Source organism: Eulemur rufifrons, chromosome 16 (genome assembly GCF_041146395.1).
Source record: "Eulemur rufifrons isolate Redbay chromosome 16, OSU_ERuf_1, whole genome shotgun sequence".
Classification (NCBI taxonomy): domain Eukaryota; kingdom Metazoa; phylum Chordata; class Mammalia; order Primates; family Lemuridae; genus Eulemur; species Eulemur rufifrons.
The window spans coordinates 60,282,101-60,299,998 of record NC_090998.1 but is presented as its reverse complement, the minus strand read 5'-3'; the positions used below and the strand labels follow the sequence as shown (position 1 = coordinate 60,299,998).

The 17,898-nt window shown below is 32.4% G+C and overlaps 1 protein-coding gene across 3 annotated transcripts in view; it reads right to left on the bottom strand.

Annotated features, from left to right (window-relative positions):
• NAV3 (neuron navigator 3) overlaps nt 1–17,898 on the bottom strand; it is a 332,556-nt gene that overhangs the window by 212,879 nt on the left and 101,779 nt on the right. For all 3 annotated transcript variants that reach the window (XM_069491594.1, XM_069491595.1, XM_069491596.1), the window contains exons 4-5: nt 8,311–8,383; nt 5,976–6,156 (exon numbers count right to left, since the gene is read on the bottom strand). In XM_069491594.1, the coding sequence (XP_069347695.1) occupies nt 5,976–6,156; nt 8,311–8,383 (254 nt within the window). The remainder of the gene's footprint in view (nt 1–5,975; nt 6,157–8,310; nt 8,384–17,898) is intronic.

The window sequence follows — 17,898 nt, the reverse complement described above, 5'->3', positions numbered from 1 at the left end:
GAGTGGACAGACTTGATTAGGGAAAGGGCGAACAGCGATGTGGCTGACTTCAGGTTTCTAACGTTGGTCAATATACTTTCTTATACATGGGATATGGTTTTCAAGTGGGAGAAGGAAAGATGAAAATAGCTAGTTGGAGTGTCTATTATATGCTAAGTGTCATGCTAAGTAGCATTTTATACATAAGTCATTTAATGTGGTATCTTCAACACCCTTATGAGAAATTTACCACCATTCCAATATTAGAAGTAAGAACATTGGCACTACAGCAAGTTAAAATCACTCCTTCACTCCATTGGGAATTGGCAGGCAAGATTCAAGCCCACGTTTGTCTGACTGTAAAATAAGCAAAACTGTAAAGAAGAGTCTTCATGTATAAAAACAGAAGCACTAATGTTCACCAGGCTTTTTAACTAGAATAAAAGCATAGAACATAAACAAAATGTTTGCACATGTGTATATACATGTTTTCTCTCTCTCTCTTAATATTACCACGTTCTTGGTTTCCAAATTCAGTCAATTAAGAATAATTTCTTTCTCTTCAATTATTTCTCTCTAGGAATGAGAAAAAATATATGCTTTTAAAAAAATTTTTCAGAAATGTCTCTCTTTATTTCGTTTTTTGTTTTGTTTAAAGTTAATTGATTCACTGACTTTTTAAAAGAGCACCCTAGATAGGCCACAACACAGAACTGAGTTAAGCAACTAATTGAAGCCAGGTTCATGAGGGCTTAAATTACTAGAGCCTTCCTGTCATCTTAAATTAAACTTCCCTTTATACTTTTCAAGATTTATAACCCTTGGCCAAAAAGCTGTAAACCGTCCCAGTTTCAGAGTGAATCTCCCAGAAGGAAATAATGTTTCCTGGAAAAGAAACCCTGGAAGGCAACTGTCCTCAATGGGAAGAGGGTTCCAAGAGCAACGTGTGTGGTAGGGGTCACGGGAACCTTGGAAAGGGCCTGCAAAGGGAACAGACAAGTCACTCAGAAAACATGTGCCCAGGGATTTTGCAATTTCACTTGTGAGTTCTGTAGGGGTAAGTTCATCTTAACTGAAAGTGAACACATTCTTGATTTGCTCCTACAAATGAAAAGCAGAAGGGCAGTGATCATCTGCAGAGATCATAATCTCTCAAATTCCCCAAAGAACTTTTTTTTTTAATTCAGAAAGATTTATCATTAACTCTGTCTTTGCCACTTGTTTTATCTATGTAATTTCTTACCTCCACTTTCACATTCAATTTCTTTTCGTTTTACATGTTTTAATTCTATAAAACATAAAGCTAAACTATTTATTCATGTGATTTAAAAACCACAATTTGTGAGTTAGTTAAATTAACCAACTATTTAATAACAGCATGGAAAGTCATTTAATAATCCAGTCAAAAATTAAGCTAAAAGGCCTGCATTTTAAGAAAATCATCACTGTTTTTAGGCTTCTGGCAAACATAAAAGCTCATCTTTTACATATACTATCATCCTAATACTTCATGTATAATTAGATCAGTACCTAAAAAAAATCAATTTTCATTTTATAATTTTTTTGCTATAATGTTTTACCAAATATTCTCAGGAAAATCATGTATTCATTTACTGGCCATCGTTGGCTGGTTTCATATGCCAGGTACTTTACAAGGTTTTAGTGAAACTGAACTTTCTTTTACCTGTCCTGTCAACTAGAACTCTAATTGTCAAAATGAAACTCATGAAAAAGTATGATTAGCAGAGATATCCTAAATGCCTAAGATATTTACTCCCGGAATTGAATTTTCTAGTTTGAAAATCATAAGATTCAATTTTACCTTGTTTTCTAAAATAAGAAATAGGATTTTCCCCATATCCCTATAGATAGTTAATCTATAGGTTAGTTAATCTATAGGTATTAACTGTGATTCCAACTCTCATAAATGATTTTTAAAACTTTTTATTAAAATATTTCTCATATTTCCCTCCTTGATAGAAGAGAGGGACTTTACCCTTTTGTATTAAATAAATGCAAATAAGATGCTTAATAGTTTTAAATATGAAGCAAAATGCTTAACCTTTACTCATGTAAAGTCCATCCAAAGATTATCAATGTGGATAAAATCTAATTTTTAAATTGTCTTCAAATTTTTGAGAATTAATGACTTAATTAATCAAGTCTTTATTCACTCCAAATATAGCCAAGAATTTCCCTGTAATGGATTTAAGAAATTAAGAGTCTGAATCCCATCTTTACTATAATACATTGTACTAAAGTGTATTAAAGTGGATACTTCATACATTACTGTCCTCACAGTGCTTACTTTCTAGAGTGGAAGAAGTAATGATAATGAACAATGAATGTAATAAATAAATAGATTGTAAGTTAGAGGGTGATTATAGCTAAGGAAAAAAGAGAAAAGTATGGCCAAATACAATGGAAAGTGCAGATGGGCAGATTATAGTATTAAAACCATGGAGTATCACTGAGAAGGTGACATTTTAGCAGCTAGGTTGAAGGTGAGAGATTTAGCCAGGTGGTTATCCCGGAAAAGCATTCCAGGCAGAGGAATTGGCTAGAGCATACTTTCTAAGGTGGCAGCAAGCTTGGGCTACTTGAGACCATAGCAGGGTTTTCATCAGGGGAGTGGCATCTGCCAGGTATTGTTCAGTGTTTTATAGGTACTGACCTAGTTAATCCCCCAAATAACCTCATGAAACCAGTGCTATTTTTTATTTTAAATAAATGATAAAACTGAAGCACAGGGGAAGTTAAGTAAGCCGTGCAAGTTCACACAATTAGGAAGTGGTGGAATTGGCATCTAAATTTTGGCAGTCTGATTCCAGAGGTGAACTCTTATATACCAAGAGCTCTAGGTATCACTTGAACAGGACACACACACATATGCAAACTTGTGCGCACACACACATGCACTCACACTAGCATGTATGCACATACACCTATAAAGCCATGAACACATACACACAAAGGTGGAAAGGGAGCTGAGAGAACAGAAGAGGACAGTTTGTTACCCACACTATATTTATCCCTCCTTATTTTATTCTCTCTCTTATATTTTATATATTAACCTTTAAATCTAAATTTTAATTTAAATAAAAGATGTTCAAATTAATTGAGAATATCTTGAGTTATTTTCAAAACAGCAAAATCAAATTCTTAATGTATAAAATAAATATCATGGAAATATATACAATTGTGCCAATGTCTTTTAAAGTAAGAGAACAAAACAGAAACACTCTCTTTGAAATGAAACAATGTGCCCTAAGAAATTTTTATGAGTCTACAGAAAAAAATGTAAGAATATTTTCTTGTTAAAAATCCAGAAAATATATAGCAAGATGTCATTTCAAGTAATTACTTGAAAGAACTTTGAAATCAATAGAAAGACATCATAAATCATGATTTATGACTCATAGCTCCAGCAAATGAAGATAAATGTGTCATTAGGAGTTTTTCTGCATTAATTATCTTGATCCTAATACATATATACTATATTACTTTCCTATGTGTATTATTACTATAGGCTTTTAAAAATACTTTAAAATATTGATTGTTACAGGTAAGTCCACATAAATTCTAATTCATAGACTAATACAATATACCAGTTTATACAATAAAAATAAGTACTGATGTCTGAAATATAATTATTTTTTAAAACATATAACAAATTCTATAGAAACTAATACTTTGAATTCCTCTATGCCAGGGTCATGAGTACTGCTTTTAATAAAGCTAGTACTCTACAAACATTTATTAAATTAAACATGAATTTAAAAAGTAATTAAATCCAATTTATCAGAATAAAAATTTTCAGAGTCTACTTCAGTCTTAAAGGACATTGTTGAAAAGAATACTTTCATAACCTTGCAATGAAAAAAAAATGTATCCTTCTCCCAAATAGTATAAAATCCATGATTATTTTAAATGGCTTTATATTTTAAAATACACCACAGTTTCCTAACTGCCATATATATCCAGCAAGAACAGGAAAAGAAACATTTCCCCAAAAGGGTCATAACTACCAAGAAATTCTGGGCAAGAAATTCCACACAGCAGACACAGAAATAAAGTATAATAAAGCAATGACAAATAATATTCCATATCACTTCCAGGCCAACATGCTTCAATACAAAATCACTTTATTTCCTTTGTATTTTCAGCTACTATTCTTGCCTCTTGCCCATTCAAATTGCTTAAACCAAACTCTATGAAATATTTCTGGCACTTTCAAAATCTAGGTCTCTTTATACCAACCATCCACACACATAGAAATAATAGTAAATAAAACATGATGTTTCCTATATTTTCCTTCTCTATGCTTAAGAAAACCCAAGAAACTTACCCTGTAGAGATTTATTTTCCACATTAACTCCTGCACAATTTCACTTGACATAACTAAAAGTCAAAATGAGCTTAAAGACAGAATAGCTGCATTATTGAATAATGAAAATTATCTCCCATCATTCCATAAACTTTATATTATATGCTATCTTTTTTGAGAAAAAAACTGATTTTTTTCTTTACTAACTTAAAAATTTGCTGATAAGTAAAAATCTGCCAAAGGGAATAGATTTTCCATGGTTATATAGAGAAAGAAATATTGCTTAAAATGAAGTGAGAAACAAGGTTCAGATGAGGGCTGGTTAACAGATGAAAGAGATGTTTCCTGAACAGCTAAACAATTTACAGTAAGGGGGAGGTGGTTCATGAATATATTTTGAAATTTTATTTTTGAGTCATTTCTAATTACCAAACTCAAGGTTCACTGAGCATTATTAGGTTTCAAGATTGGTTTCTAAGAAGGAAAAAAAGAAATATTTACATTTGTTTGAAATGTGTATACAATTTTAAAGGTGAGTATTTTTCACATCCTCCCTTCTTGAGAAGAACAATCATAGCCGTTTATGTAGTAGTAGAGTTAAGGACTGAGATCCCAGTCACTATTCAGGAACAAATGTAGCAGTTTGCACGACACTTGTCAAGTGAAACTTCATTTTATAATCATTTTTGATGTGTCAACTAGGCTACGCTACAGTTCCAGTTATTCAAATACTAATCTAGGTGTTGCTGTGAAGATATTTTGGGCATGTGATTAAAGTCCATAATCAATTGACTTTCAATTAAGGAGATTATCCCAGATAATCTGAGTGAGCTTCATTCCACCAGTTGAAGGGTTTTAAAAGCAGAATTGAGGCTTCCTTGAGAGAAGAAATTCTACCAGTGTATGGCAATTTCAGGTCCTAACAAGAGTTTTAGCCTGCCCTTCCTCCTGGGCTGCCTTTCAGATTTCAAACTTGCCTAGGCAGCCCCTACAATCATGTAAATCAAGTCTTCACAATAAATCTCTTACTTTGTATCTCTTACTGGCTCCACTTCTCTGGCTGAACACTGGCTGATACAATTCCAAATTGGATAAAAGTAGTAGTAATAAAAGAGGGAAGGACGTTGCCATGATTTGGGAGCACCCCACCCCTAAGCTGTGTCTACATGTGGCAAAGACTCAAGCCAGACAAACACATACATCTATGTGCATATAAATACACACACAATCTCACACCAAACAGAGCTCCCAATCCTCTTGCTCTATGTTTAACAGACCTGAAATTTTTGACAGATTTAATTAATTAAAAGCTTCAAGGAAAGGTAACCATGTAACAAGAGACTGGGACTTAATAGCACATTCTAAATACTGAAATAATTTGCAGAAGGAAGTAGCCATGCCACATTACTTACACCAAAGACATTTCACATTTTGATACAGAAAAACAATTATCAGAAAACAAACAAAATATTTCACCTAAAACATGACAGATGTTGCTTGTCCAACCAAAAGAAAAGTGGTTTAACTTCTGTAACACTAGCCAAATAATCCCACCACACTGACACAACTATGTATGTATGTTTTTCAAACTCCTAAACAATGCTTTGTTAAAAACAAGTTGTATTTAAACAAATTATTTTTAAACAGATTTCCGGCTTCCCTTCCTTACCTGGACTGCATATCTTGTTGGGGTTTGGCCTGACTGGCTTCCGGCTGAGAAGTGTGAGTGACTCGCTGCTGAAGTTCCACCAAGGACTGATAGTACTGCTGTTGATGGTGCTGTTGCTGCTTGTAGCGAGACAAACTGAAAAACAGCCCTAGAATGGCTTTTAAGTTTCCATTTCTTATTTCTGTATCAAATGGAAAATACAAAATATGTATAACATAAATTGAATGTTCTTTTTAACAAATGAAATTTTAGATGCCATCCTCTTAAACTAAATCTATCAAGATAGAAACACAACTTGAGTCTCTCAAAGATCCAAACAACTCTGAATTTCTGAAATATGCTAACATTTTCAAATAGCTTGGAATTTCAGGGAGAGAAGAAAAGCAGAGAGTAGAGAAAAAAACCTCACTCAAAAGAGATTCTTTGCTGACCCTGAACTACAATTTTTCTACAGGTAGCTGCTTCTTGAAAATAGAAAAGCACTCTCTCTCGTGCTAATCATTTGATTGAGCACACTCTTTCCCTCTCAAATACACACAGCCGTGTACCAACACAGCAGTGGCTATGAACTAGAGAAAGCAAGCCATTTAAATGTTGGTTGTCTTGCATTTATAAATATTGATGGTGTGGGTGCATCTCATAATACTAACTGGATTTATAACACTCACCAATATATTTATATATATATATACATACGTATATATCTTCCAAATATCCATATATATATATATCTTCCAAAGAGCACATTCGATCAATGTTTAGTGTTCCAATTCTTTTATTTTTAATTTATGATATATAAATAAATAATAAAGATAAGTTTATGTGATGTTAGATAACATAATTGAATAAATATAAGTGGAAATCTAGCAGATGGAGCTCCAATGTAAGTTTTTCAAATATTAGATAAAAAAAAATTCTCAAAGTACTACATGATCCCACTTTTTTCTAGTGTAGTTATAACTTAAAAATTAGGAAGAGAAGGAAGCAAAGCTTGAAATAAAGCTCCACAACTTGCAATCATATTTTAAATAAAACTTGCTATTGACAATAAAATACAGCCTCCTATGAGGTCAAGGTTTTATGTCCCCTTTTGGAGTTCAGGAAAATTAACAAACTATTTGGATTTCTTGTTCTCTGATGGTTTATCATGTAATCCGAACTATGCAGAACTAGTCATATAAAAAGAACCTTTCATCTGCTCTATTTTCCCCTCAGACCTTCCTTACTTTCTGTAATATGGAAAAGTTGACTTGAACAATCTGAAACTACAGTGAGAAAGTATTACTTTTCTCTCCTGTAAACCTGAATGATATTGTTTAAAGAGTTTTAAATTATTATGCATGTTTAATGAATTTAGAAAATCATTTTTGATGAGCATTCATATATTTTTAAAAGATGAATGAAAACCAATAGGCTTATATTAAAAAGGTTGCTATGTAAGATGTAAGAGACATAAAATGAACAAATGGTAGCATATCTACACTGCCTTTAATCATTTAAAAGCAACATATTTATCTGAGGGAATTTTACTCAAATGTTATTCTAAGTAACAGAACCATCAACTAGCTTTGTACCTAAGATTTTTGGCCATTAAATGTGTACTTTAGTAATACATTATAGCATATAAAATAAAAGAAATTTAAATAGCATTTAGTTTCCTTAAGTGTGGCAACTTTTATGAATGGCAAGTTTTAGCAAACTTTTGCCACTTTTATATGTGAGAGAAAAAGAGGCTCAGAAAAAAATAAATGACAAAACTAGTTCAATGTTTTTCCATTGTGCTATATTTCATTTTTAATGATGATCTTTCAAAACTTTAATGATTTAAAACCTTTATATATAACAGTTATTAACACTATTAGTGCTAATAATTTAAGCATTCATAGTGACTTATTGAAACCAAATATTTTGACTATCACTATCAACTTTATTATATTATAGAAATGTTATTGATAAAATAATATTTGAGCAATAATTGTACTATTTGACCTGTATTTATGTCCACCTACCATTTATCTAATCATCCATCCATCCACTTAAGAATCTAAAAATACTATATACTAGTAATAACATGCAGATGTTTCACTTATTCGCTGCCCCCCATATAATTGGTCATGAAAAGAACAGTCTGGCAAAATATAGAAAATATTTAAATAATTAAAGTATACATTAATAATCATGTTTATGTTTTATTATTTTGAAAACTTTACCAATTTATTTTATTGTATTAAGGAGCTATATACTCTAATTGTATATACTCCTCTATTGCATTTCTTAGGTTATGAAAAATTTTAGAAATATTGATGCCATTTGTGACAATTGTGTTTCTTCTTACCTTCAGCGGATAGACCTTGAACATTTACTCCTCTGGCTGCTAGAAAACTAAGGCAGACGTCAACATTTTCAATCTGCAACACGAAAAGCAGTGAAAAAGAGACTTAGAGGATTGTTTTTATATAAATACATGAGCTAGAATGAAACCAGAAAGAAAGATAAAGAATGAATACTTTACATTCATTTCATACTAGAAGTTTTTACCAGAGTTTAACGAGAATTATTTTGGCTAATTGCAGGATGAATATAAAGCTTTCATTGTCCAGTATGGTACTTACAAACAATTCATAAAGGACTGATCAAGAATGGCATTCTTGCAGATTAGCAACCCACCTACTTAACATAAAACTGGATTTTTTTGCTTTACAAATAAATCTCAATGAAAGCCTCCATACAGGATGAGATTGTTGCATGTATGAGTCTTAAAATGCTAGGATGTGGATAGCTGAGATTCAACGAGTAATATTTGTTAAGTATGCCATGCCAAAAGATAGATAAGATGGAGAAAGTGTTGATACAAGATGAAAGAAATGAAGCATATTTTCAACTAAACCATAGCAAATCTTTACTTTAAAAATGTATTTGTATTTCTAGATTTAAGAAATCCTCTGATTAAATATAGGTATTGCCTTTGCTATTTTCAAAGGGTGATGCTTATGTATTTCAAATAGTTGGTTTCAATATGATTATCAGCTTGTAAACATTTAGAATGAGAAGTAAAAAAACCAAATGACTAATTTATGTTAATTAAGAGGTTGATCTCAACATTGGTCATGGCATTTTATGACAATTATACAGCTAAGACTTTGGTAAGATAATAGAAAGCTAGAAAGTTCCAATTCTTTTTGAGTCATGTCCCTGGGTATTAGGGTAGTCTATAAATCTTAAAATTCTAATTAAATGAGAGATTTAAAGTTAATAACTTAGCAAGGTATTATATTCTGTCTTATTAAATTCTCATCAAAAGTTACTCCTGAGGACACACAAAGCTCAAATGTCCTCTCTCCCTTACCTTTATAGTAAGATCAAAATGTCTCTTAAAGAAAATAAAAATAAAAAAAATAGATTCAAGACTCTGTCCTTATAAAATACACAAACTATTTGCATTCCTTTTTAAACATAATTTTGTACAAAAATTAAATTTAAATAATAATGTCCAATGAAATGTTCTTTGCTTAAAAATGACTGGAGCCAAAGTATATACATTTGCTTTGAGGAAAATGATTTTTCTATTGATTCACTTCAAAGTAAGTTTTACTGAAATTATGGAACCGAAAAAAACAACAACAACAAAAAAAAGTAGAGCTGAACATGCTGAATACAACATGACCTAATGGGTCTTGTGTCTCTGCCCATCACCATCTGAATATCCAGTGAAGTTATGGTGCTGAAATGCACCTGAAATTCTTTCCTTCTACAGATTTAATTTTTCTGGTAAAAAATAAGATTGTATAAGAAAGAAAAGGAAGAAAGAAAACAAGAAATGAGTCAAATTCGTGTTCTGCTGTATCCATCTAAAGCATTGTTTTAAGTTTATGCCTTTCAGATTCATTAAAAATGAATAAAAGAAACACTCCAAATAATTATTATGGCCTAAAATTTAAAAAGGGAATTGGATGGAATATCATTAAATGTTTTCACTAACAGTCCCAATGTTATTAATTTCATAGCAATTATATGCATTTTACAGAAAGGAAGATTTCTGACTAAAACGTGTAATTTGTTGCAAAATGTTAGCAGGATATTATTGCCTAAAGTTTAATTACTTTTATTACTCAAGAACAGTTTAGTTTACTAAAAAATCCAGAAAAGTTGAATAAATGGAGCCTGTAATATAGTTTGTAAAATAGTTTTTAGACTACCATTTAACCAGCATGTAAAATAAACTGATGCCCAGATTGGGTGTCAGAGACATAGAACTCTCTCTCAACATGGGAAATCAGAAAGGAAAAATAAAAGGATTCTAATAAAAGAAAGAAAAAAATGTTAAAACCATACTCGTTATTCTTTTTGATTCTACTTATCAGGAGCATTCAATGTTTTGTAATATTCCCTTATAATCATTCATGATGAACACCAAAAATTTCATAGTTAATTCAGTTCCCCATTATTACTATAGTAGCTAAGTAATAGCAACAGAATAAATATTTGAATACATAGTTTTCAATATTACTATTAAAGGACAGTTTATTAGAGCATACTTCTTCAACAATATTTGTTTATTGACAAAAATTAATTTTCCAACAGGCTGGTAACATAGTAAACACAAGAAAATACTATCTTTTCTTTACTCAATTCCAGTCCTTCTATAAATTCAGTCACACTTACTAGTACCTACCATGTTATGCTTTTTAAACAGCAAAAAAACTTACAGTAAAAAGAAACAGCTTTGAGAGATCTCATTAAATACCAAAGTTTCCTCATCAGAGACATACTTTAAAATAATTTGAGTGGTCTTTTTATTACATAATAATATACTTTGTAAATGATTATTTTTTATTTCAATAAATTCTAGAGATTATTTGTCATAATAATCTTTTTTCATAAATTGCTCTTAAAAATATCCTGGTCAAATAGACCTACTATAAACAAGGTTTTCACTACTGTTTTTTCCATATTCAACCTTGTTCTTTGAACTAAAAACATTTAAACTTTTTGGTAACTTACAAACAGATGAAAGTGATTTTGCCATCAAATTGAGTCAAGTAATTGAAATCAGTTTTATTTTTCCTCAATATTATTTGAATCAGATATCAAACAAGCCATCAACATTCAAATCATCTGTTAACTCCAATAATTTGGGTTAAATTTTAACTAGAATACCTTCATGTACCTTAATAAAGTATTTTCTAAAATGTTGACTGTGACCCTACCAAGAAATTCACTGAATAGCACAACCCAATATAGGTATACATAAATATAATGGAAACAAAAATTTACGGAACAATACTTAACCTTACTAAATTCAGGATATCGTGATGCTTTCTACTACACTGTATTGTTTGCTATTTAATCTATTTAATTGTTGGTTAAAATCTACTAGGCAGATTTCAGGATCCATTAATGGTGGTAATCCACAATTTGAAAAACACATCCTTAAAAAAGGTCAGAGCATTGCCATGTCTACACTGCCTCTTTTGGGGGTTAGGGGGGCACTTTATTCAATGACTTATAAAAAAGTGAAAACTCATTCTCAGAAGCAGGTCTCTGCAGGGTTTTAACTAAATCAGTTACCTGACAAAGCAGAAAACAATGTTCAAAATACTGATTATTTTTTATGTTATCACACAGTTAATTCATAGGATACCCTTACAAATTTTGTGTTCCTATGTCTAATATCTGAAAAAATATTTTTACCTCTGTTTTTCAGTCCCCTTTAATTTGTCTAGGCACGCAAACTATTAAAGGAAAGACAATGAGTTGAAATTTGAGTCAACCCTTGATTAACAACCAGTTATTTGACCAAATTTAAATAACTATTTCAAAATTACTAGGTTATTTGACAAACTCAGTCTTAAGTCTTTCTTTCTCTTCATTCCTATCTGGTTTTTCGGCATATAGAGATGTCTTTTAAGTTTTCATGGCTTTTTGTATTTATTTACTCAGGTACAGTTTTGATTTTATGAAGAAATGGGTTTGTTGAGACTTTAAGCCTCTATAAGATAAGAATTGTGTTTGGTATCTTGCATAATTTCAGCAAAATAGCATGGTGTTTGGTATCTGACATGTGCTCGGTGTATACCTGAGAAAAATGGAGAAAAGTCTTTGTACTTATAAAAGAAGTGAGTATAGGAAAAACAACAACAAACTGGAGATCACTGAATCCAGAGACTACATGTTGGATTCTCACCAGGATTTTAAAAAATACACTAATTCCCTATGCCTAACCCCAGAATATAAAAATAAAAAATTCTATGGATTGGAGCTGGACATCAGTTTGTTTTTAAATTCAAGCTCCTACCTAACCTTAGCCTAAACTCCTCTTTACAGATTAAGATACTGACCTCCAGAGAAGCTCTCATAAAGATGAGCAAAAGAAGCCAAACAAAAGAGTACATACCAAGTGATGCCCAATTTATATGAAATTCAAGATAAAAAAACACTAGACATGAAAACAGAAATTATAATAATGGTGAACTTTTCAGGATTATGGCCTAGAAAGGGGCACAAGGGAAACAGGCATGCTGGAAGTGTTCTTTGTTTTGATCTGAGCAGTAATTATACAGGTGTATACATATAAAAATATCAATCAGCTGTGTACTTAAAATTAGAGTACTTCATCCAATTTCTATGTATGTTTTACCTTAATTTGTATTATAGTACTTTATGTACCCTTTTATATATGCCTTAATTCAATTTAAAAATAAGAATAAATTACTGATCTCTTGTTTTGTTGAAAATAGACTCTAGACATTAAGGATAAAAGTACTGAAACCTTTCAGGTGGCTGCTGCAAGTTATTAAAGTGAAAGGTGATGGCATTTTAGACAAGGGTAGTGGCAGTGAAGATGAGGGGAAATGGTCAGCTACTGGATATATTTTGCAGGGATTTCATGGGAAGATCGGGCATTTAAGAGAAAGAGAAGAGTCAAGAAAGACACTAAAGTTTTTGGCCTCAGTCACAAGAAGGATAAAGTCTATCCACTGAGTTGAAAAAGACCATGAATGGATGTAGGCATTTTATTTTAGCACATGTTCCTAGTCAGTAAAATATCCAAATGGAGATGTTGAGTATACATTTGGACACATAATCTGAAGTTCAACTGAGAGGTGTGCAGTGGAGATTTATATCTGAAAGACATCCCTCAAATTTATGGTATTTAAAGCCTCATGCCTTAAATTTATACCTTGCAGAGCCATAATGTAAGCTCCATGAGGGTTCTTTTCTGTTTTGTCTACTGCTCTCTCCCCAGTCTAGAAGTATAGCATAGGCAATCAAAACAATTGCTCAGGGAATAAATGAACTACAGCAAGGAAAAAATAATGTTTTCATGTCTGAAGCGTTCAAATGAAAAAGAGAAATAATCAAACCCTAATATATTTATTTTTTTTTTTATTTCAGAATATTACGGGGGTACAAATACTTAGGTTACATATAGCCTTTGCTCTACCTGAGTCAGAGATTCAAGTGTGTCCATCCCCCAGACAGTGCACACAGCACCCATTAGGTGTTTATATATCCATCCCCTCCTCCCCATTCCCATCTGCCCAACACCTGATGAATTTACCACTATATGTGCAATTAAGTGTTGTTCAGTTAATACCAATTTGCTGGTGAGTACATGTGGTGCTTATTTTTCCATTCTTGGGATACTTCACTTAGTAGAATGGGCTCCAGCTCTATCCAGGATAATACAAGAGGTGCTAGATCACCATTATTTTTTGTGGCTAAGTAGAACTCCATGGTAGACATATACCACATCTTATTAATCCAATCATGTATTCACACGCAGTTGGGTTGTTTCCACATCTTTGCAATTGTGAATTGTGCTGCTATGAACAGTCTAGTGCAGATGTCTTTTTTATAGAATGTCTTTTGTTCCTTTTGGTAGATGCCCAGTAATGGGATTGTTGGATCAAATGGTAGGTCTACTTGTAGCTCTTTGAAGTATCTCCATGTTACTTTCCACAGAGTTTGTACTAGTTTACAGTCCCATCAGCAGTGTATGAGTGTTCCTATCTCTCTGCATCCACACCAACATTTATTGTTTGGGGACTTTTTGATAAAGGTCATTCTCACTGGAGATGAGTGATATCTCATTGTGGTTTTGATTTGCATTTCCGTGATGATTAGAGATGTTGAGCATTTTTCTACATGTTTCTTAGCCTATCTTCTTTTGAAAAGTTTCTGTTCATGCCCTTTGCCCACTTTTTGATAGGGTTATTTGATTTTTTCTTGCTGATTTTCCTGAGTTCTATACAGATTCTAGTTACCAGCCCCTTATCAGATGTGTAGTATGCGAATATTTTCTCCCATTCTGTATGTTGTCTGTTTGCTCTCATGATAGTTTCCTTGGCTGTGCGGAAGTTTTTTAATTTGATCAGGTCCCATTTATTTATTTTTGTTGTTGCTGTGATTGCCTTTGGGGTCTTTTTCATAAATTCTCTTCCTAGGTCAATGTCTATATGAGTTTTTCCAACATTTTCTTCTTGAATTCTTATAGTTTCATGCCTTAGGTTTAAGTCTGTTATCCACCATGAGTTGATTTTTGTGAGAGGTGAAACATGCCCTAATTTAAAATAGTAATCAGATTAATCATATCTACTGAATATTGACTCTACCCAGCTGACTTACTTCTATGGTGTCCTAAGCTTTTCCTTTCTGTTACTTACACTCATTTCTACTGGTGGGAACAAGCATCTCTCCTCTTACATTTACCCTCCTATGCTTAGTACCTCATACCATGTGGGGCACAAAGTATTATAGATGCTTAATTCATTTTTGTTGACTAGCTGGATGAATTAATAAAATAGCAAATAGCACAGTTATAAACTCTAACAGATTTGGCCTGCTATATGTCCCAAAACTTATATCTGGTCTTTTGCTTTTATAAGGTCAGGGAAGAAAATACTTTATCTCTGGAGTAGAAAAGATGTTGATCACAGCAGAAAACCAAAACCAGCAAACTTGTGATAATTAGAAATGTCAAAGGATTACTAATTCTGCTAATTAAATATGCAGAAATATCAATATTCCATAAACATTGAAATTATGTGTGGAGGAAACTTGTTACCATTTTATTTTGAAATGAATGGAAATAAATAATTTCAAAGAATTCTCATGACTGTGGGGCTCATAAAAATGCTCTTACCTGAATTTTTCAATTTTAAAAAATTACATGAGGAGCAGACAATCTATGTTATTTCTTACAAGATTCAGTGAAATTGCCCATGTAAAGCACTTAGCACAATACACCAGACATAGTATGAACTCAATAGCTCAAGAAAAAAATCTATGATTATTATGACAGGCTTTAATACTAATAGAGAGTGGCAATGGCATAAAATGGCATCATAGCCTCTTTTGCTTTTGCCATTTCACCACCTTTCCTGAGAATTACCCATATTATGTTAAACATGCTTCCCAAACTGTTAATCCAGTCATTCCTAAAATTTTCAGCACATAAGAATCAACTGAGAACTTTTTAAACCATAGATGCCCAATTAACACCCCTATCAGTTAAATCAGACCATCAGTGGACAGGAGGAAGTTATCGGTACGTTTTATAAATCCCCAGGTGATTCCAATTTGTAGCAAAGATTGGAAACCACAACTTCAATCTATCTTCTTCAAAGAAAGTAACTACATACAATTTCGTTTTATTTCCATGTGGATGCAGGAATTGTACTGTTCAAACTATAGTAATATATTATCTTTTGCATATTTGGACCATGATACTATATAATTCATGTGTTTTACATTTGATTCCTGTAATATTAAAATAAAAATCTCCCTTTATAGCAGTAATACAAAGAAATTCATTTTGTGTTCTGTGGGTACCCATTTCTCATTTGGCTCAAGAAATAGTCACATCTGTAGCTTATGGACAGTCATTCCCAGGACTTTCACTTCTTATTATTATGTCAGACACAATTTCTTGGTTCATTTTTTTCTATTTGTGGTTTACATTTTACTGTCATGGAATACCTACTTGCCCTCTCCTCTCCACGCTAAATTTAAGCATGGATACATAACTACAAAAATATTGAGCTTATAATGGAAAAAAAAAACAAAAACCTTCTAAGTTGTTGATCCACTCATTATTTTCAGAAGTATAAAAGCACATGGGTACACTGTACTTTGGTTGAGGCTTTTGTATTCTATCAACATACTTGATGTTATCAAAAAATTCAAACAAAAACATAATTTTGTTAGGGTAGTTCTTCAAATGGACTGCTGTATGTGTTTTCTTTAAGGGAGAAACTAAACAAATTCAACAGAATTTGGTCCGTATTTTTAGAACCAAGTAGTTTCTATTTGTATAATATTATGAGGTCATTAAATATGAAATGTCCACTTTCAAATCAAAAGTTTTGTTTATTATATCTCAAACAAGAAACAGTTCAATTAATCAAAGTTTACACTTAAACTATTGACACAGTTTCACCACTTAATGGCAGCTTTTTTATGCCAGCAGTGAAGAAGCCTGGAGAGCAAGGGGCAATGAAATCACGAAAGGCATTTTCCACAGTTTGTGGAGAATTGAATATTTTTCCTTGTAAGAAGTGGTCCAAAGCCTGGAAGAAGTGGTAGTCAGTTGGTGCAATTTCTGGTGAATAGGGTGGATGACAGAGAGTTTCCAAGTCCAGCTGCTATATAGTTTGAGCAGCGCTGTCTGTGCGACATGTGGTTGAGTGTTGTCTTGCAAGGGGATTGGCCTGTCTCTATTGACCAATCTCAGAGGCTTAATTGCAAGCATCCTCATCATTTGGTCTAACTGGTTGCAGTAGACATCCGCTGTAATGGAATTACTAGGATTCATTACGGTGTAGTGATAATACCAGCACTGGACCACCAGACAGACACCATTAGCTTCTTTTCATGAATATTCGGTTTTGGACTGTGTTTTGGCATTCCATCTTTATGGAACCATTGTGCTGAACACTTGTGATTGTCAAGAAGAACCCATTTTTCATCACACTTAACAGTACAGTGTAGAAATAATTCACCTTTATGCCATGACAGCAAGAAAGGCAAACTTCGAGATCTCTCTTCTGATACTAGTTGAATTCACGTGACACCCATCTATCCAGCTTCTTTATCTTGCTGATTTGTTTCAAATGGTCCAATATTGTTGGCATAGTAACATCAAACCTTGCTGCTAATTCATGCGTAGGTTGAGATGGATTAATTTCCAGTACAGCTTTTATTTACCTTATCATTATCCACCTCGGTCTCAGGTTGCCCACATGGCTCATTTTCAAGATAAAAATCACCAGAACAGAACTTCTGAAACCATCAACATACTATGCATTCGTTAGCCACATCCTTCCCAAACACTTCGTTGATATTTTGAGCTGTCTGCAGCTGCATTGGTTCCACAATGGTACTCATATTCGAAAATAACATGAATTTTTGACTTATCAATGGTTTCACAAAAATTGCTCTAAAAAAAAATTGACAGATAATCACAAGCCAAGACGTGTGTTTGAAAGACTGAGGATGTACCTTCACAGCAAAAATAAAACAAGAAATATCAAAATAAAATGTCAGAGATACCAACTGTCAAACTTAGTATTTCAAGAAATTGGACATTTCATACTTAATAACCTAATAGCATCCTAAAACATTACTATTTAATGTTGAGTTCTGTAAAATAAAACCATTTATTTATTCATTCTAACATTTATTATGGTTCTTTTATACCTGAAAATGTGCTCAATGTTGCAAACATAAATTTTAAGATAGAGCCACTGCCCTTATATATTCTCATGACCATTGACTGGTTTCCAATATTTTCGACTACCCATGTGGCAGCCCATTTTTCAAAATAGAAATTTATCTGTTTATCTAATTTTATAGTTGTACATGTATCTTGACTCTTGCATACTTACTAAATAGGAGCATATCTATTAATAATTATTAAATC